General features: G+C 39.1%; 1 protein-coding gene across 1 annotated transcript; it reads left to right on the top strand.

The window, feature by feature from the left end:
- Positions 1–2,077: 2,077 nt before the first annotated feature.
- mntb (MAX network transcriptional repressor b) lies at positions 2,078–20,714 on the top strand. Its single transcript, XM_044140562.1, has 6 exons — positions 2,078–2,424; positions 8,676–9,264; positions 9,344–9,385; positions 9,938–10,049; positions 15,489–15,681; positions 16,278–20,714. Exons 1-6 carry the CDS (start codon positions 2,349–2,351, stop codon positions 17,090–17,092), a joined length of 1,827 nt encoding a protein of 608 aa, XP_043996497.1. The 5' UTR covers positions 2,078–2,348; the 3' UTR covers positions 17,093–20,714.
- Positions 20,715–21,730: the final 1,016 nt, after the last annotated feature.

The raw sequence follows: 21,730 nt of genomic DNA, 5'->3' as shown, positions 1-21,730 counted from the left end.
CAGCTAAGGGGAAAATTAGACATCTAATTATTTTTCACTGACATAAAGAAGTCTGTCATTAAATGTCTGTAGGCACAATCCTGTGTAAAATGAAAACAGTCATAATTACCCAACTTTACAAAGAATGACAAAATAATTCACAATTTTTGGTACACATTCTTACTTTTAACTTTTCTTACTCTAATAACATCATTTGCTGATGACTCCCGCTTCTGAAGTATGCATGGATAGTAAAAAAACAAAAAATAAAAAACAAACCATAAAATATTAGCACTTAACTTCACATGCAGTATTAGAAACCATTTTGAGACAGACAATTACAATTCAACATGGCCTGGTGTCATTTATGATGTACCACAGGGCTCAGTTTTTGGCCACGAGTTATTTAAATTGTTCGTCAGTGAATCATATAAGGTCTGAAGAACATTTTTAAAATGTGTGTCATGAGCATGAGATGAGCAGAAATTAATAAGCTTATATTATTATGGTTTGAATTAAATAAATTATCTATAAAAGTAAATAAAACAATATTATGCCTTCTTGAAACTTTTGAAATAAACCTGGAAATAACAATAACCAGTATGGAAAGAGTATATAAATAAAAGTTCTGGGTGTGAATTTCAATCAAACTTGCTGGAAAACTCACATAATTATTGGAAACCTGGGAAATATAGAAAACGTTTTGGGTGAACAATATAATGTGCTAAATGGTTAAACCGATAAAACAATAATCTCTTCATTAATATGTACACAAAAAAAATGAGTGATAAGGGTTGTAAATCATGTTGAACATGGTGAACATAACAGTAGTTTGTCCTTGAAATTACAAGCATTAAAATTTAAAAGGCTGTTCTAATTGTGTACAGGAAAATGACAATAAGAAAAGTAATAATATTCAAAAACCTTTCCAAAAAAGACAATATAAGACTAATTAAACATGGAATGTTATATTGCTCAACACAAAGTTCCCAAAAGATACATACTTTTTATGGGTTTTTTTTGTTTGTTTTTTTGCCAACTGTTTTTTGTCTGGTTTCTAGTGAAAATATCTTAGTACACTTGAAATACAAAAAACAAATTTACAAGTACCTTTTCAGCAAGATATAGGAGATTTATTTAAGTAAATAATTCCTTAATATTGATGAAAAAGTTCTAGTTCCACTGGCAGATCATTCCACTTATAACAAGACATTTTCCCATGTTATAAATGAAATAATGTGTCAATGGAACAAGGACTTTCTCATCAAAGGAGCTAAATTAACTTCAAGGTTACTTCTAAGTTAGTTATGTCTTATTTGAAGTGAACAAAGATATTTGTTGTGGTTGTGTATCATATTTATTTTTTATTTGTGTGGACCGTGAGTCTCCTCAATAAATTAATCAATAATTTACTCTAGAAACTAGACCAAAATACTTTAATTTTGATATTTTTGCAATGTATGTGTTATGCTCGTATTTTTTCGTAATATTTCCGCGTACTATTTTCGAAATGAATAAAAAGCAATTCCAGTTCATCAGTACCTCATCGGAGGTAAAATGAGAACAGGCGGCAGTCAGCTGCTCCTTCCCAGAGAGGAACCACTTCCACGCTTCCAGGCCCCGCCCCTGTGGGTTTGACTGACGGCTCTGATCTGGAGACAGCGGGGTGGCCAGTCACGCTCTCGCCATGCAAATGAGCTGCTCCTCGAGCCGGGCGGGTGCCCATGTGGACCAGCACCATGCCTTGTTGTTCTGAGCGCTGATTGGCTGGCTGGAGTCTGATCCGTCTGCATGCGCTGCGGGCCAACGGCTGGCGCTAAACCGCGGAGCACCGATGACGTAAACAGAAGATTTCTAAAGAGTCCCACGGAAATACGACGTTACACGGCGAATTGAATTGTTTTCGGAGACTTTATTAAAATTATATTTTAATTGTGTGAGAAATGTTGAAACCAGTGGTAAGTTTAAATTTTGTGAAAAGAGGCAGCGAGGTGGAGGAATGCGCGATTCGGTCGCCAGGTTTTGCTAGCGGCCGTAGTAACAGGGCGGGGCAGGAATCCGGGAGGGGCGGGCCTTACCGAGAACACGACTCGCCTTGTTGTGTGTATTCCCGTGCTCGCTTCGCCATCTTGTTGCAACCTTTTTTTTTTTTCTTTTTTTTTTTTTCCTTTACGTATTTCGGGATCTACTTTCTGTTTGGCTGGATTAAAAAAAACTGGCCGCCTGCTTTCTGGAGAACCGCACAAGGGGGGTTCACACGGGAGTGAAGCCGCGCACGTAGCGCTTAATACCGGGGCACTACTTTCCATTCCCCCCCTCTTTCCTTCCCGGACCACCGGGTCCCCCCCTGCCGTCAGGGTTCACGCGAAATGAGTATCGACACACTTTTGGAGGCGGCCAGGTACCTGGAATGGCAAGCCCAGCAGCAACAACAAACAAGACGTGGTGAGTTAATCTGCAGACTGATGCATGAAGGGAGCACAGATAGCAGAGCGGAGTGACACTTCAAACAGCGTCTTTTGGGAGAACTGAGGTTGTAGTATTTAACCTGCCTGTCTGTGGTGATGATGGGACGCACTTCAAGGCTTTCAGCGCCACAAAGAAGTCAAACTGTCACCGATCTGGCTTGTTGGGTCATGCACAGATCGTTTAATCTAAAGGCGGAAATGGCCAAAGTTGTTTTTCTGAACTACTTCTTTGCGCGCCTGTGGGGTGTGTGTGTGTGTGTGTGTGTGTGTGTGTGTGTGTGTGTGTGTGTGTGTGTGTGTGTGTGTGTGTGAGAGAGAGAGAGAGAGAGAGAGTCGGTGTTTCAACACCCTTGTGACTCACTGTACGCGCGCGCCTGTGTGTAATGGAGGCACAGCAGAGGATTTCCTTTTCTCCAGAGTTCATTTAAATATATTAATCTGTTGCAGAAACCCAACATAAGCATACACTTTTGTATGCAGTGGTAGCATTTAAGTTTAAAATATTATAAAAAATATTATAAAATAACCAGTTATGTTATAATTGCCGCACCTTTTTTATTATTTGTGAAAGAGTTAATTTAAATGGATTTATTTTTGCTCAGTGGGCACCGGCAGGGCGGTGGCGAGCCGAGGCTGCTCTTTACATAATACCCTGACATTGCTCAGCTATCTTATGACACACACGCGCGCACTGGGGCGGGCCCTCACGCGCCCAGCTTGTCTAATTTGAATTTCTGAGGGGAAATACAAAATCTAGTAATCATTAACATTTATCATCTTTTGTGTTGGCGATAGAAACCGGTAGGTTGGACGCAATGATTTGTGATTAGGTCAAAGGAGAATAAGGAAGTGGGGTTGATTTTGTGTGTGTGTGTGTGTGTGTGTGTGTGTGCGTGTGTGTGTGTGTGTGTGCTGATCCCACTGATGACGTGTCAGACACCCCCACTCCCTATCCTCCTCCCGTTGCTGCATACTTACTTACCCTACCGCGTGCTTGGATCCACCCACACCGACCACGTGCACGCCACCCCTCCCCCCTTCTACCTCACAGATACACAAATATGCGCATGCACACATCCACGCGCCTTTCTCGTCTCCGCCCTTCCCATTCAGACAGTGGCGGGTCAGAAGGACTGAAATGGGAGAGTAAGTAAGTGGGGCAACTCCCTACTCACCCTTGGCTCAGCCAGTTCGGAAGACTTTGCGAGAAATAAACCGGGGGTGTTCAAAGTGCGGCCGGGGGCCATTTGTGGCTCTTGAGCTGATTTTGTGTGGCCCACCAACTGCAATTCAAGAATGATACAAATTTGACACATCTAGCACAAAGTCTTGATGCAGATGGGGATGTTTTATTTGTGATAACCGACATAATTTTCTTACAATCTTTCAATCTTTCAGTTTATTTATTTTTTTTTATAACCAGGCTTTTTTAAAAAATAGAACCACATATATTACTAAAAAGGTCAATTTGTTCCATCCAAATCAACTTTAATCTCATCTATTAAACTTGGGTAAATATTGCAAACATTTTGCCTGGAAGTGATGCAGCTAGATGCATTTCTTTTAATACAGAAAATGTTCAAAATCTTGTTTATATTTCTGGATCTAAAACAAGAAGCATCCTTTTACTACAAAAAATTACTACTTCTTTTGCTTGATTTTATGTTTTTTTTTTGTTTTTTTTGGTCCGCAAGTAAAATACTATTTTCCATGTGACAAAAAGTTTGTACATCCCTGATATGAACAATATAGGAATGAACTGTGTGTTTCCTCATCAAGACTCCTATGAGGGAACAAACATCAAATAGAGCAAATATATTTCATAAAATTATAACAAACAAATGGCTTCTACCACGATAATTATGTGAAATTAAATTAATTATATCCCAAGGTCAGAAGATTTGCCTTTACCTTTACAGAGCTCTTTGGTTCCTCCTATTTGTCTGTAGCTTCTCATATTGAGGTCATCAAAACAAATTTCAGATCTACCATAACTGATAGATCTGTTAGCAGTAACCTCCTCCCAGATGATTACATGAACTTGTTAGTTCCTCTGTCCATTGTAGTAGCTGATATATTGTGAAAATCCGGTAGAAATTATGCACTAATGGAGTCATGTTTACAACAATGCGCTGCCAGGCTCTGTTTGTGAGACTTGCGGTCACGTGGGTCGGTTGTGGGCGCAGATTGGTAGGTCCATTGGCCAGGCTACACGCAGACTCGTTGCCATAGCAACTGACAACAATGGCCCAAAAAAAGGAAATATTTTCCACACAGAAAGCAGAACATTCAGTCTGTTGCAGTAGTATGGTTTTATGCTTAATGTTTATTTTTCGATTATTAATAAGTGATTGCCGTGCTATGAGGAGAAAACTAGAAATATATCGCTGCACTTGACTTTACTGTATAGCTAGCTCGCGGTTACTGTCTCTTACTCTGCAGTTGTGGAATCACAATATCTGGGATCATGAGCGCCCCCTGCCATGAGGCAAGAGAACTGCCTGCCTCACCTCGAATCTGTCCTCTGCCATTTCTGATCGCTCCTCAGCACAGAAATCACATTACACACACAGTTTGTGACTAAAAGCACTGTACATTATATAAATAAGCTAAATTATGGAAAATCAGTTCATATATTAAATGTTTTTAATCATTTTATTGGCGACGTACAGACGGGAGGAGCATGCTCTCCTAGAATGGCAGCCAGTAGCTCGCTGCTGCCTCACCAGCTGCGCTTCCGAGCATTTGAATGGGAAAATGCGAAAATTCTGCGATTTTGAAGAAAAAATAATAAAAAATTGTTAAGCTAATACGTATACCTGTGGTATAATCCACAAGGTGAAAATATAAATGATTTTATCATAGTATTTTTCCATTATGACAGGTGAGGCTCTGCTTCACTTGCCTCCCCTGACCGCACATCACTGGTTAATTGGTAGTTAAGGTGAGAAACAGGGATGGTGATGTAGACTCGATAGTTTATTGTGATGTTTTATGGAGGGGATTTTTGGTCAAAAGTAAAATCTCCCAATGTCAAAAAATTATTTTGATCACTTTTACTCTAATAAAACATCACAATTTGTTAGTAATGCAAAGGTTTTTCAGTCAATTAGCATATCATGTAAAAATCTTTTGGCTGTGTTGCATATCACATGACCAGAACTTTCTTCTAGCATATTCTTCTAAGTCATCAAGGTCCAAACTTGGGTAAAAATCACCCACAAACATGCAGTGTCTTAAATCCACCCAGTCATAAACTGCACTTGCAATATTTTAGTGGAACAAAGTAACTGTTTAAAGACTGATAAATCGTAGTAAGCCCCAAACACAAAATCGGTTTTGTAAGTTTGCCTATTTATTAATAGAAATAGGCCTGTCACGGTAACAAATTTTACTTGACAATAAATCGTTCCAGAAGTTATTGTGGTAAACATTAATATTGTTGTTTTGAGACAATTTTCAAGTAATGCAATATAACAATGCAGGAACACATTCTCATAGATCAATAAACTTTAAATTCTAATGAACACTGAAACTGGAAGAAAAATGTAATTAAATATCCAAAATAAATAAACAAAACAACAGAAACAACAAAATAAAATAATGAAAGGCTGTTAGAGACCAATTCACCAGACTGAAATCTTTTGCCATCAGTTTTTGATAGAAAAGAGAAAAACAACAAACATTTGCAAATCATGCAAATGGAAATTATTGAGCTTTTAAAATGTATTTATTAAGTTGCGACTGGCATAACATTTCCAAATTTTTGCAGGTGTCGACTGGCACCTTTAAAACATTTGAAATATTTTTCCAAGTTTCATAAATTTAATGCAGACGTAGATGTAATTTTTTAAAGATAAACACTTTGTGGTTTACCAGACACTTTCTACTTTAACTCATCAAAGAAGGTATATCTATATACATGTTTTGATACGCAACATCCTAAAGCAGACAGTTTGATTTCACTGCAGAAGTATACTGCAGAAGGTACAAACTGCTAAGATTGTATTATGAAAAACTGGTACTTTTCAAGTAGTTGTTAATTAATGTGCAGAAGAAAGAGTGCAGAGAGGAGAAGCTTTTTTTCTGCATATCATCATGACGACAGTATCCAGCTGCGCAGGTCCTCTCAGGGGTGAATGTTCTCCTAGGTGAGAGGAAATTGCGCCATCAGGGGGTTTGCAGAGTCATGCAGAACAGAAACGAAAGTCTTGCCTAATGTGAAGCTGGGCCTCTTGACAACTGGTATTGTGTATTGTGTTGGAAATGTTTGGGTGCTGTATTAGCAGCACAGGTTGAGGAATCCCTGGGATCTTCTGTTTTTGATGTAGCTGTTTCCATGGTAATGCAGGGTTTTCCACATTACTTTGAGCCTGGCACTGCAGTGTGTACTAACTACTCACTCGCATCGTTATGTGTGTGTTGCAGGTATTTTTATCATTTTTTAAATTTATCTTCGACCTGTGATTTATTTTTAGACCGTCCTAGTGCGAATGCTGGAGTCTCACAACTGTCCTCTGCTGTTGTTGGTCAGTTGTCCTGAGGTAGCCTGGGGCTGGAGGCATCCTCAGCACTGGACCAGTCCAATCACAGGGCAGAGCTTCTCACACAGCTTCTCTTGTTTCCACTCCGCTTCCCACATGATGTCATTCACTGCTTGTGTTTGTTTGCACCAAGTGTTGTGAAGCTGACTTTAGGGATGTTCCAATAAATCAATTAATAGAAATAATTTCCATTTGGATGATTTATCGTTTTCTTCTTTTTTCTCTCTTCTACTACCAAAACTGATAGAAAGTCTTCAGTCTGGTGCTTTTGTCTCAACTAGCTGTTTGAAGGACAGTTTTGTTAGTAGAGACTTAACTCATTTTATGTGTTGTTCCTGTTGTTTTGTTTATTTATTTTTGGATATTTAAAGTGTCTTCCAGTTCCAGTGTTTGTTTCCAGGCCAAATCAGTGGTAGGCAACATGGATTTAGAATTTTATAGCAATATTTTGTGGTACTATTGTTATAACAATAAGCTATTTATGATGCCTTTTGTATGTAACTATGGCGGCCTAAACACTAATGCTGCTCTTGAAATTAATTCCCATTTGACACAGGCTTCTTCAGGGCACCAGTTACTTAAATACATGTGATTTATATCACTAAGCTGCACACAGCAGCTGCATTTAATCATATTTTCCAAATTTACTGATATTTCTTGATGTTCTTATGGAACAAATAGGGGAGAAAATGGTAATATAACATTTTTGATGACACTGTCAGTTTTTTTTACATTAATCGGAATTTATCGAGGCAATGATAAATCAACAATTTTATTACAATAAACTTTTGACACTTAATAATAAACAATACGATGCATACCCACACCTAGCTCCGTCCATCTTCTCATTAACTCCAACTTGCTTTCCTGTCTATGCTAAAGAAAATAGCATGATGCTGCCACCACCATGTTTCAAAAGATGTTCAAAGTGATGTGCATGGTCTCTTAGTTGCTTCTCTTTTGAATACTCTTCTATCCTGTCAGATATTAACATAAGCTCAGGGATTCAAAGAATTAATCGGCTTGCAATTATTTGTTGATAAATGTTTTATTAGATTTAAATTGGCTCCAATAAATTAACTAATAATGTCTCTTATTGTTGTAGTTTTGCTGGCATCCCGAGTAGAATGTGACTGGTCATTCTAGAGTGAGGCAGTTGATACAAAAATAAAGATGGCGGGGTCATACCAGAGCAGGAAGGAAAAATGATCCAAATGGAATCTGGTGTGAAAAATGCATTTTATGGTATTCCGTGTTGAAACATAAACACTCAACAAGCTCCTTACGTTTTACCTTAATATGCAGCGTCAACGCTGCATAAAAAGTCGATGGCATAACTTATAAAAATTGTGTCATGATGGAAATAGACATGATGCCAATAAGCACAGTTGATTTCTAGAACAATGTGAGAAGACCAAAATTTATTTTCTTACTCAGTATTTAATACAACTGACACAAAAAAGTTAAAATATAATGATATGCTTCTCTTTTTAAATTTAATAAATGAAAAATTGATGTTTTGGAAAGACAAAAGTTATCTTATCAATAAGCAGCAAAACATAGCAGTCAACTCTAGAATAACCCAATAATCGATAACTTTCATCCCAGTATGAATCACTTTAATTTATGTGAATTTCAACGTGTTGTGTTTCTGACCAAAGTATTATCCGTCGCTCTTCTGCAGAGGATGAGCCGTTTAAGGAGAAGGAAGCCATCAAGACGGAGGCTGAGTCTAAACATGTGGAGCTTGTCGCCTCACCTCTGCCCGTCAGAGCCAACCACACCGTTTGGGCTGATGATGCTCTTCGCCAGCAGCCGCATCATCCTCCCGCCCCTCCGCCGCCTTCTCTCCCACCTTCACAAGTTCCCATCGCCGTCATCCCGATGGTCCCGGTCGTCAATGCAACACCCTCTGTCCCCCCCCTCCCCCTCACTACGCCGATCGCTGCAGCTGCCACTTCGCTCAGCAGCCCCCTGCCTCCCAAAAAAGAGAGCACTTCCTCTACGGTGCCGCAGCAGCAGCAGTCAGTGTCTCATCACCTGTTGTGCCCCTCCCAGATCAAAATGGAACCTGCTCAGCAGCTGATAGACGTAAAGCCCGGCCTATCGCAGCCTCAGATGCAGATTCAGTACCCAGCTTCTATTAGTACCAATGGCTCTGGCTCCCATCATGCACTGGTTCCCCATCAAGCGCAACTTACACCTCAGTCACGCCCCAACGGCGTGACGATAGAGGACCTGAGGGGGATGGAGGGCAAGAGGAGACCTGGAGGGTTAGTTCAAGTGTTTGAATGGTGCAGTTAATTTAAGTTTGAGGATCTGTTCATGTTTACATTGCATTTTATTTTCCAGAGCGGGAACCAGAGAGGTGCACAATAAGCTGGAGAAGAACAGGTTAGTCTTTATGTTGATATGTTTATTGTTGCAGCTGATGAAAAAGTATCAAGAATTAAACTGAACAACAACATCCAGACATTTATTATACAATCACTTACTCTGCTTTTGTCATTTTTAATTAACATTTCTGCTGTTATTGCGTTTGTTTTTCTGCACTAATATACTGCATAGTAAGTAATTTGTTCTGTTCAGTGTTCAGCAAACATGCACATTATGTACATTTTTGAAAAAGTGATTCGATTCAGTTGCTCAACACTTGGATCACGAGTCTGATATGATAATTTTTAATAACTTCACAGTGCAGTCTTGTACAGTATATGATGACTATCATTGTTGTTGCTTTCTATATAGTTTTATTAACACTTCAAGAACTTTTTATGTGAACATTTGCATCTGTTGCTGCTGTCACACCTGAATTTAAACTGTGCAGGACAATAAAACCTACTTGTAGAGTTTATTCAGTGAAATTGTTTTGAAATTTTTTCAGTTTATATATGCTGTAACGGTTAGACAAAATTTTATTTTGTGTTTTTTCTTAAACGCCTGCAGGCGAGCACACCTCAAGGAGTGTTTTGAGACACTTAAGAAAAACGTTCCTAATGTTGATGAGAAGAAAACCTCTAACCTCAGCGTTCTGCGCAGTGCACTCCGTTACATACAGGTCAGTAGGTCAAATATTTTGGAAAAAGACTCATTATCTTCTTGTTTCTGCTATTTTTCTCCTTTCTGTGGGTCAAAGCCCCTTTGTTTTCTCTGGGTGAAAATTGGCGGTGAATCCGAAACAGAAAAAAAAGTTGTGAATGAACTCTTATGTTCTCGTAAGTTTCCCATCATTATGACTGGTTGGCATGGCAATTTATCTGAACTGAATAGGAGATAGTTTTAGCTAAAAAAGTAAATAAAACTGATTATAGTTGCTCAGAACTTGCTTTAGTTGTGCAGAGAACTAATATTGTATGTGATTATGTGACGTTTTCTCTGGGTAGACTACCTTGTGGCCCGGGGCTACAGTAAATGCAGTGCCACCTTTTTCTGCAGCGAATCTTCTGACATTTGAAGTTCAATGTGCTGTGCAATGGAAAGTTAGTGAGCGGAGCTAAAATAGGCCAAGAGATGAGGGAATTTGTTCATAACACGGCTGGCAGCAAGATCACGGGGAACAGGAACCCCCCTGGGAGCGGAGCCGGGTGGATTAGAGACCCTGTTTGGGAGGGAGAAAATCTGAATAAAAGTTTAACTCTTTAACAAACAAATACCTTCAACAAACACTGAAACACTTGTATAGGTTTGATTTGCAGTTTTGTTCTATAATGCATTTATTTAGTTTGATTTACATGTAAATTATCATTTTGTTTTGCTTGTTACAGATCAACACTAGTGAGCTGATATTAGCTGGTTAGCTAGTCAGGCTATCTGCTCCAGTAGCCAGGCTGCAGGCAGCTTCTTTACATTTTGAAATGTTAACTTTTTAAACCTTCAGCGTGCTGTGATACTGGGGTCACGCCTCTGTATGACCTGAGCTGTAATGCTACTCTTTATTTTTCCTGTGAGCTGTTTTGCTGTCGCCTTGTTTCTTCTATTTTTACATCTTTTTGTTTCAACACTGGGGTGACTCTGTTACCATTTGGTAAATTACTTCTGTTTAATCCTATTCAGGACTTTAAAGCATTCATACTCCTGTTCATTTTCACTCCATGCAGTTTTTCCTGAAAATGAACGAGCTCATTTTGATGCTGCTAGGTGTTCAGTCGGTACTTAGTCATAAAATCATGCCCTCCCAGATATTTTTTTTCCTGTCTTGGCAGCGGCGCTCATGTAAACCTGTAAATGCGGTCTCTCTTTCTGTTTCTGAGCCATGTGAGATCCGAGCACATGGCGACAGCAGACCCGGTGACGTCACCGTCACTCACCCCCTCTGATCCGCTGTGCTCTTTGAGACTACAGAGAAAGAGGGAGGGAGGCAATGTCAGGTGTTAACGATGTAGCTGTGTTTCCATGGTGATAACAGGGGGATAGGTAGAGATTCACTATAGCGATGTCAGCTTTTTCCTCTTCGTGTCTGCAGACTTGTATCAAAATTATTGGGTACCAAGGGAGCTTCTGTTTTTCTTTTTTTTCTTCCTTTCGGAAATACCTGTTGGATTTGTAATTAAGCCTGCAAGAGCAGACATTTTTACTCCAGAGACGCAGGAATCTTTTAAAAGGAAAGAATAAAAGAGCCGAGGGGAACACGGGGGGAAGGGCATTTTGAGGGAAAGATCCAAAGCGCCCAGCTGGCCAACGTCCAGCCACATCTTTCCTTGTATGCGGCCTTGTACTTTACCCTTCTTTCTTTTACAAACTGCTTCTCTAGCAGCCTGATCCCACGTAGGAGGTTGCCACGGAAACAGCTATGGGTGGCAGCAGTTTCCTTGGTGATTTACCACAGGACGAATGGTGACCGGGTTTGCATGGATGAACAAAAGTACTCCAGAACTTGTAGTAGTTGGTAGTGGACTCATTCAGGGTTATTCTGTGTCTTTGCTGCAGTTTTGGTTACTTTTGAACGTTTTCACATTTTGTTGTGTTATAAACCAGAAACCTGGGTATATTTCACTGGGATTTTATGCTTAGACTAATAGAAAGTAGATAAAAAAATTTTCAGCAAAAGGCATTATAACACATGAACAATTTTCTTTCTGCTAAAGAATAACATTCCCTCAGCACAATGCTGCCATCACCATGGCAAAATGCAATTATTTCAGTAATCGAGTCATCAACAAATTATTCTGGCAATTAATCAGATAAAAAATGAGGCACATTTTGCAACAAATTTTTTATTTAATAAGTTAAGCTTATACATTTGCAAATAAACAAATAATTCAATAAAATTCAATAAACATTTTATTGCTAATAGCATAGCAATTATTTGGTGTGTGCTTCATCATTTGTAGCAAAACAAATATTTGTAGCATCAAGATGGGAAGAGCTCAGTAATTTCTGCTTGACTTAACTTTCATACAGCGTAGAGTTAATCTATCCATTTTTTTATTAACCGATCAATAATTTGACAGCAAAAGGCGCTAAGTGGAAGATACTTTTTCACTGAATTTGAACCAGATGAAGATAAAACTTTGCAGAAAAGAACAATTTTCTATTTTATCTTTAATGAAAAATAAATAAATATATTTTACAGTTTTGGCTTAATTATAGCTCTGAATACGTTGATGTGTCAGCAAATGGCCCTTTTTGTGAGTCTCTATACTCCAGTTAACAATTAATCAATTACTAAATTAGTTAACAATAATTTTAATAATCAATAAATCACAGTGAATCTGATTGTTTTAATCCCAACATCTGAATTACTTCTTAGTAGATTTAGTTTTTGTGATTCATTAATTTTTTCCAAACGGGTTTAAAAAAAAAACAAGAGAACAAGCAACCAGAGGGACAGAGAAAAACATGCATGCAAAAAAATTTGTTTACATATTTATTTACTTTCTAAGCTGGTGGATTTTATTTAGTTATATTGTTATAACCTGAAAATATTCATAAATGTTTAAGTGATATGAATACATTTGCAAGGCGCTGATATTTAGTTTTTGTGTGGAAATCATGTGGAGAAAGTTGCTTTTTAATAAAAGCCATCAGTTTTATTTAAGCTTCATTAAGAGCAACCTGTTGCTGCAAAGTTCAGTTTTATTTTTGTGTTTGTTTTACTCACCGCCATTAAATCTGCCTGTGAGTTTTTGTGCTGAACCGTAAACGGCTGTGTGTCGGAGTCGCTCCGGCCTGGATCCGGTAGCAGGAGAGTGAATGGAGCAGAGAGGAATGTGGCTCACGTGAGGCGCCGTTACGAGGCCCGCAGACAGAAATACCTTCCTGAACTGTTGGAGCATCATGTTGGGTTTCACCTACTCTGTTGTTTTCAATAAAAAAAAACAACTCAGATGTGCTGTAATGAAATTAAGTAGACATAAACAAAAATCCCTTCCTTAGCCTTCATCCCTCTCCATCTCTTTTGGTCCCCTCTTGTAATCTATGTTAATGTCCTTAGCCTGTCACGCTATGTGGTGTTTTACGTCAGTTGACACGCAAAGAAACTGGGTCACACAGATGGAGTATTGGGGCTGGAAAAGCTTTTCTTCCCTTTTCCTTCTCAACCAGAAAATAGAAAAATCGAATCGCCTCACTTCTCCCCATCAGCAAATCAAATTGGGACAGAAGCCTTTTAAATGCCAGGCAAAATTATTTTACCCATGATAAGAGAGGGATTTGCATATTTCCCTCTGGAAGTAAAACATTTTCCTCCAGTTAAAGGAAACATGGAGAACTGACTCTTAGATGATTCCTCAAGTAGCATTTTATTTGAAGGCCTGTCATGAACAGAGGAGACGTCTTGAATGTTTATAACTGCTTCATGAACTGTCATTCAATAAATTATGACATTTTTAAATCAAAGTTTCTTTAAAATTGCATTAAAAGCATCAGCTTTGCATTGTTCTGTAAATAATGGCAATTTTAAAGCAAAGCCAATTAAAAGTCCATTAAAAGTGTCCTTATTTACCATATGTTACATCATGACAACAGTCATAAACATTCATGAAGACTCTTTCATGTTCATGACAGGTTTTATCTCAGTCTTATGCTCACCTGGAGGTGTTCAAGTGTCTACGGGACAAAATGTTGTTCTGCAGCTAAGCACAGGTTGGTAGGAGACTCCCAACATCTTTACTGCCATGATTACACAGAATCAAAGTCATTTACACCAGCGGTCTCAAACTGCATTCCTCGAGGGCCAGAGTCCTGCAACTTTTAGATGTGTCCCTCGTCCTGCACGCTTAGGTTATATGGTGGAACTTTGATTCTTTCACACACGTTTGAGGAATCCTTGAATCGCCTGTGGCAACCATTCAGGTTGCCAAAGCTCCTTCAGACTAGCGGCAGCAGGAATTAGGAAACGCCAGGTGGAACTGAGTTTGTTTTATGAACTGCTTCTCAATCCAAAGCTCCTAGAAACGGTTGTAAACTACCGTTCCTGGAGAAACGTTGGTACGATGCACTGTCAGAAAGAGTAGGACTTAAAGAGACAGAGGCCAGTTTCAACGCATCAAATTACAAAGCCAAATTGTGTTTGTTATCTACAGCAGCTGAAGGTAACATAGTTACTTGACTGTGTTAGGAAAAGGCACAGTGTGCCTGGAAAACTCTTAACACCGGCCCTTCAATAAGACTGATGGGTGGAGCTCGTTTAGATTCCACAACTTTACCGTCTCTGTTTTTCCAAACACAAATATTTCCAAGCAGCTGAATTTTTCTATTTTGTCGTTAAAGGAAACTTGTAGGAGCTTGCTTTCAGCCAGCTGAAGAGCAGTGCGCAGCAACAAGTAGGGGGAGAGGAGTGCTGGAGAAAACCCTTGTCATCTTGACATTTTCTCTTTAAAAACACAACAGCACAGAAAGAGCGACGTAATATGCCATGTGCTATTTACACGACTACGGTGGCTGAAAGGGGACATCAGAGACGTCTTTTACTCTGAAAATCCTCGTTCTCCCAGTGGAATGATGCTGGTGTGTCTGCTGACTCTGGGTGCGGCTGCAGAGTTTGTTGCACATGCAGAGACAAGACCAGACGGTTCTATAATTACCTTTAAAAATATACCTGTGCAAAATTGTAAAATGTTGTTGTCTTCATTTAATAAAGAAAAGAAGTATAATTTACTGCTACTTTACATTAACCCTGTTAGCGAGGAATATTTAGTTTTATTAGGACGTCAGTAATCATACTAATGTTGATAATGGACCTAATTAGTTGGTGATGATATTTTTTCTTCTTATAATTCAACTTCTTGTTTGATATTTAACTTCAGACTTTTTTCTGCACTGATGAGTTTTTTTTAATGAATTTTAAACATTGAAATATAATCTAATTTGTATTTTTGTACATATTATGTCATAAAGCCAAACTGACTTGAACAATTTCAGTGTTTTTGCAGAATCTATTTTCTGTTCCTACTTCTTTCTTTTTCATTTTGGAATGAAAATCTTCATGCGTTTTATCTTAAATTTGATGGAATCTGTTTGTTGCACACCCTGTTGGTGTGTTTCTCTCCCATTAAAGACTCTGAAGCGTAAGGAGAAGGAGTTTGAGCACGAGATGGAGCGTTTGGCCAGAGAGAAGATTTCCACGCAGCAGCGGCTGGCCGAGCTGAAGAACGAGCTCAGCCAGAACATGGACGCCATGGAGATCGACCGAGTCCTCCGACAGACCATCCAGCCGGAGGACGACCAGGCCTCCACGTCTACGGCCTCAGGTGCAAAATGGCTGGCAGATGTAGTTTTTTTCTGTAGTGCACCTGTGCAATTTAACCTGGGTAAGAATCCGGCCGTTCTGCAAAGGCCTGAGAGGTTTGTTAAAGATGATTAATAAACAGTATGATGGAGACCAATACAGACATTTAAAACAGGGTTATGTTATAAAACAATATTTCAAGCTCTGCAAATTATCTAAGAAATTATTGTTCTACTAAATTGCACTGCAAAAACACAAAAACGTTTTTTTTTTATCATCCAGTTTCATTTGTTGTCGTTACAGGGCTAGAAAGAGGTGCACCTCTAGCAATTACATTTTGCTATACTGACTCTGTATTCTGTGTTTATACAGTTTTGAAAACCATAAATACATTTTAAATGTTTTCTGGATTATACGTTGTAGAAGAAAAAAAACATACACAAGTTTTTCCAGTTTATGTTGCAGGAGAAGCTAAACTATAAAAACAATAAGTGACGTATAGTCCAGAAACACGGCGCCTCTGCTTTATGAAATCACTTTAAAATGCACTGAAGGTTTAAATATTTCTGTAAAGGCAGTTTCCTGTCATGATGTCACAGTTTTCTATCTGATCTGCAGAGGGAGAGGACAACTTTGACCAGGATGTGGACGAAGACGCTGCCGCCCGTCCCGCTCCCTCGTCCCTCCAGAAACCGGCTCTGTCCATCCTCCAAGCCCAGCCGCTCCTGGCTCCACATCTGTCCATCCAGCACGCCGCTCTTCCTCTTTCCGGAGTCCTCGCTGCCCCTCCTCCCGCTGGTCCCCCTCCTCCTCAGGCCATCGCCCCCGCTCCGCCTCCCGGCCCCCCTCCTCCTCCTCTTCCTCTTCATACACCAGCTGTGCAGGTCCAGCCGACCGTCATCGCTCACGCCGCCGTCTCACACCCGTCGGTGATCCACTCTATCAGTCACACCCTCCCGGCCAACCACAAACACTTGGCACACATAGCCCCCTCTCCGGGTCCCGCCTCCTCCACCCCGCAGCCGATGGCGGCGGCAGCAGCGGCACCCGTCACGGCGACGCACCAGCACATAGCCCAGCCCATCGGACACATCACCGTCCACCCGGTGGCACACCTGGGGGCGCCCCTCGCGTCCCACCTCCCGACTCTGTACCCCCAGGGTGTGCCGGTCACCCAGCCCACCATGGTGGGCCACATCACCCACACCTTCGCCCACCACGCCCTGCCGCACGTCCAGGCCGGCGCTCAGGCTAACACTAACGGAGTGCAGGTGAGCAGCGCCGCCGTGGTGAGCCAAGGCAGCCCGTCGCTGGGGAAACCCACGGCGGTGCTCGCCCCGCACCCCCAGCTGGTTGGGCAGGCCGCTGTCCTCAACCCTGTCACCATGGTTACGGTCCCAACCTTCCCCGTCAGCACGCTCAAACTGGCCTAAAACAGAAAATCCACCACGCCCTGACGGAGAGGCGAGTCGGATTCAGACGGCCTGGATCTCCGTTCGGTCGGATCCGTTGGTTTTGGATCTGAGAATCTTTGTGATATTTCCATCACAGCTCTGCTATGAGAACATTGCTGCAGACTCAGCGGGTTCAGGCCATTGTTGGTGAAAACGAGACTGTGACATTTGGCTCCGACGCAAAGTCAGGAACTTAGTTTGACCTTTCCTCTTCCTGCCTCTCTCTCTTTTATTCCTTTCCTCTGCAACCAGAAGCACTAAGACGATAAGCTTAGTTCACACTCAGGCTCCAGAGATTCACTTCCATCAGTCTCGCTCTCATTCGGTGGAAGGTGTCGTCAGCTCTTAATGCAGTGATACGAGTGTGTTCCTCACTCAGATGTGATGAAGAGGAGAGGCATCACTGATCTAAATAAATTATTCACAACAGCTTCGGTCATGTTCAAAGGAGAATATTCCAGATTTTTTTCCCTCCTGTGCTCCAGTTTCACCCAAATTTGAACTTCACAAACCAAACAAAAAATAGAGAGAATATGTTTAACTGCTAATTTATGTTTTGCTGTTTGGGTCTGATTATATGAACACATGTTGGGTGATAATACTGAGCAGAAACCTACAGGAAAAGTTCACATTTCATGCAACAATTTCCTTCTGCTCTCAATGTTCCCCCTCTATGCTGACTGTTACCACAGCGCCCCCTGCTGCCGAATAGCACAGCGTACACTGATGTCACTCACACCCAACACAAGCTTTTTTGAGAGCTAAAGGTGCCACAATATAATAATTAATGATGAATCAAAAATGTCATAATTCAGAAAAACAAATGAATTGATAAAAAATGTTGGAATTATTTGAATGTGGCAGTAATTAAATGCATAGTTGGAAAAATAATCAGTTGTTAAAACCACACAGAATCATTGCAGTTTAAATTTATTTTATGGCTCTTGTGCTCCAGTGCAGCTCACAGTTAAGCTCTCTGAGAGAGTTTATCTTAAATTTCAATCAATCTGGAAGCATGTTTATGAATTAAAATAAAACGTAGATCAAAAACAAAAATTAAATAATCTAAAAATGATAAATCATTTGTTTTATTAAAAGTTTTTTATATTTCATCTCATATATTATTTAACCTTTCTTGAGAATCAGTGTAAAACTCTTTATTCCCATTGCATAAATCAAAACTACTTTTTTTATGTTTTGATTGGTATTATGATGATTTATCTTTCATTAAGAAGATCCAAAGTTCTTCCAGTTAAAAGAAACATGTTGGTAAAGTTAAAAGATTATTTTAAACCATAATCAGATTGGGATATTAACTGTAATTGTGATTAGTTTTAACTATGAAGGATTTTCTTTTTTTTCTTTTTTTATTGAATTGTGGCACTTTTGGACCTGCAGCTCTGGAAATTGGTCTTTGCTCTTGTATCAGCAGATACCGTGAGCTTTAGTTAATATTGTTTTCCACTCAAATAGCTGGTGTCTAAAAACTAAATTAAAATCTGTCGCTCTTGTTAAAAAATGATAATAAAAAAGAGTAGAAAGTAGTTGTTCTTAGTCAGGTCTGGGAATGTGTTCTGACGCCCACTAATGAGTAAATCAGTGAGTGTGAATGTTTATGTTAGACTAAACACATCATTCTCTCATTGTCGTACATTAATGCACTGCAAAAACACAAAATCTCACCAAATAACTTTGGTTAAGATTCTAATGCAAATATCTTAGTACACCTGAAATAAGAAAAAAAATACTTTCAAGGAACTTTTCAGCCAAGATATAGAAGCTTGTTTAAGTCAATAATTCTTTAATATCGATGAAAACGAACCAGATTATTTCCCTTATAATATGGGAAAAATGTCTGCCAATGGACTACTACTGTTTCACCAATATTAAGGAGTTATGGATTAAAACAGGCATGTCAAACTTTCTTTTATTTGGGCCATAGCAAGATTATGAACGTCCTCAAAGGGCCGGTTGTGGTAAAATGTGTCGATGAATCTCGTTAATAAACCTCTAAAATATGAATAAATAGCCGCATCTGCACCTGATGAGTCCTTCTTAAAGTTAAATAATACCAAACACCATTACACTTTGATAGGATTGGGCAGAATACATATGGAAACTACAGAAAAAGATTATAACCAGTGGAAAAATAAAGGAATTCTGGCTTTAGTCTCGTGAGGTTAAAAGTCAGAATTCTGAGAATTTTGATTCTTTCCCAGAAATCAGATTTTTTTTCTTAGAAGTTTGACTTTTTATTTTCAGAATTTTGACTTTGTTTCTTAATTTTTTTTCTCAGAATTCTCTTTTTTCTCAGAAGTTTGACTTTTCCCCTCAGAATTCTGACTTTTGATCTCAGAAGATTAAAGTCAGAATAATTCAAGTCAATTCTGGGAAAAAGTCAAAATTCTGAGGAAAAAAAATTCAGATTTTTTTTTCTGCAGCGCTAATCCTCTTCTATTGAAAACTGCTTTCATTTATTTGATCAAATATTATTTAAGCAAACAACTGTTATTTTCAAGGTTCTATCTACATGACTCTCTGGGCCACATAAAACTTCATGGCGGGCCAGATTTGGCCCGCAGGCCTCTAGTTTGACACTTTTGTCTTAAAACAAGCTCCTGTATCTTGCTGAAACATTACTTCTAAGTCTGTTTTGTCCTATTTTAAGTATAATAAGATATTTGCACTTAAGTTAGACAAAAGTATTTGGTAAGATTTGGTGTTTTTGCAGTGCATGGTGGATCTCCTCCTTTACTCTGCAGTTTCCCTGCTTTACGTCTGTAAATGTGATTATATGTTTTATATATTCTCTGCTCTACTTAACCCTGTTGTACCTGTAGCATGGCTGTTTGTTGGTTGTGCAGTTTGCCCCGTGCATGATGGTCTGTGTGAGTGTGTGTGTGAGTAGCTGTTAGCAGGTTATTTTTTTACACAGATTTATGAGACGAGCCTGTTTGAATGCTATCGTGCGTGCCTATACCCAGTTTCCCTGAACACTGTGACAACTCTGGCTAAACACGTACTTGGAGTGAATGGAGGAGAAAACGACTTCTGGGTTGTTGTTGTTTTAATACTTTTCATTTTGAGTTGGACTGCGATGCTGAGAGGAAAAAGAAAAAAAAAAGCCTGTTGATCTTTTCTGGGTAAAATAATATTGTCTATAACTGAAATTGAGTTTTGTAATATTTGTACGTATGGAAGTTTTGTAACTCGTGATCGTACGCATGTTTCAGCATATGAGTGTATGCATCTTAAATGCTTGTTTTCTTTCTGTTTTGTTTTGCATGTAGGTTGCAGTTTAGTTCCTTTGTTTTAAAAATGATCTTTTAATGTTTCTTTTCGGGACCATGTACAATACTGTATAACGTGGGCAGAATCCTGGACCTCATGCTACATTGATATTATATATAAAATATAAAAAACATGTTTTCCCTATGGAGAAAGTTTAAGTTATATATTGCCTGTACACTTTGGGCTGCCTTTTAGATCTAACTGTCCACTGTTGAAAATAACCATAATGAAAATGAATAAAACATATTAATGAAGAATTATGCTGATGGAAAAATAAAGATTCTTAATAAATCTTATTACATTTACAACACACTGGCCTGTTGTTTGTTTTTAAAATTTTATTGTTTTTCTGTCCTTACAAAACAAACATTAACATAAAAAACTGACATAAAACATTGTAATAAAAATTTTAAAAATCCAACATCACACTGACCACGAATGGTGGATAACGCTAAAGAAGGAGTTCAGGAATGTAATGACAGTACAAAAATAAAGCAGGAGAAGAAGAAACCAACATGACAAGGCTGTGCTACAAAACAAATTAACCGTGTCTAACTCTTTATCACAAGCGTGCCTCCGTTTGATTGCCATGGCGATCAAATGCATGCTTGTTTTCACTTGTTTGCAAGATAGCTCTTCCTTTTGTAACTGAAGCCATATTTTCTTGCAACTATCTTTATATTTTTAAATTAATCCACATCATCTGTGTATTTTGCATGAAATGCTAAAGAGTAAAACCAGGAGAAACCATCATCACTGTTGTTCTACCTGTTCTCTCTCAGAGGAGTTTTAGGTTTTGTTGAAGAGCAAACACTGCTTGTTGAACTTGATTTGTAGTACAGCTCTCTGCGAATCGGTTTACCTCTGGGTCATTGCATCATGCTGCATCAGTTTTGCACCAAATAGTGAGTCGCAGCATTAATTTTCCCCAGAGGAAATAAAAATGGAGCCAACAGTGACGTGCTGTCAGGGGAGTAAGGGGGGGCGGTTCCTCACTGTAATCCTGATAAGTATAAAAAAGGACATGAGAAGTAAAATAGAAGCTAACAACGATGAGAGAAAATCAATTTGTCCTCTTGAATTTTCTATAAATTGTTTTTTATTGGTAATTTCAACATGTTTATGGTTTACACATTTCTTTTTGAAATGCATGAAAGAAGACCAAGTACTACAGTGCAGTACTGTACCTCACCTGAGGGGGCGCTGTACCACACAAGTGTCTGTCTATGTCGCCAGTGTACTTGTTTAAATAAATATTTTTCTACAAATATCGGCGTTCTACGGTCTGTTTGATATGTTTAATTAATGTGTGTGGCATATTTAGTC

This window comes from Gambusia affinis, linkage group LG15, assembly GCF_019740435.1.
Source record: "Gambusia affinis linkage group LG15, SWU_Gaff_1.0, whole genome shotgun sequence".
Taxonomy (NCBI): domain Eukaryota; kingdom Metazoa; phylum Chordata; class Actinopteri; order Cyprinodontiformes; family Poeciliidae; genus Gambusia; species Gambusia affinis.
The sequence above is the reverse complement of the archived record's forward strand: the minus strand, read 5'-3'. Positions and strand labels throughout refer to the sequence as shown.

Excerpts from the sequence above, each read along its gene's own strand:
- mntb (XM_044140562.1), top strand. The coding sequence starts at position 2,349 with ATGAGTATCGACACACTTTTGGAGGCGGCCAGGTACCTGGAATGGCAA. Across the intron at positions 9,386-9,937 it reads AATAAGCTGGAGAAGAACAG|GCGAGCACACCTCAAGGAGT; the intron begins GTTAGTCTTTAT and ends AAACGCCTGCAG. Across the intron at positions 10,050-15,488 it reads GTGCACTCCGTTACATACAG|ACTCTGAAGCGTAAGGAGAA; the intron begins GTCAGTAGGTCA and ends CTCCCATTAAAG.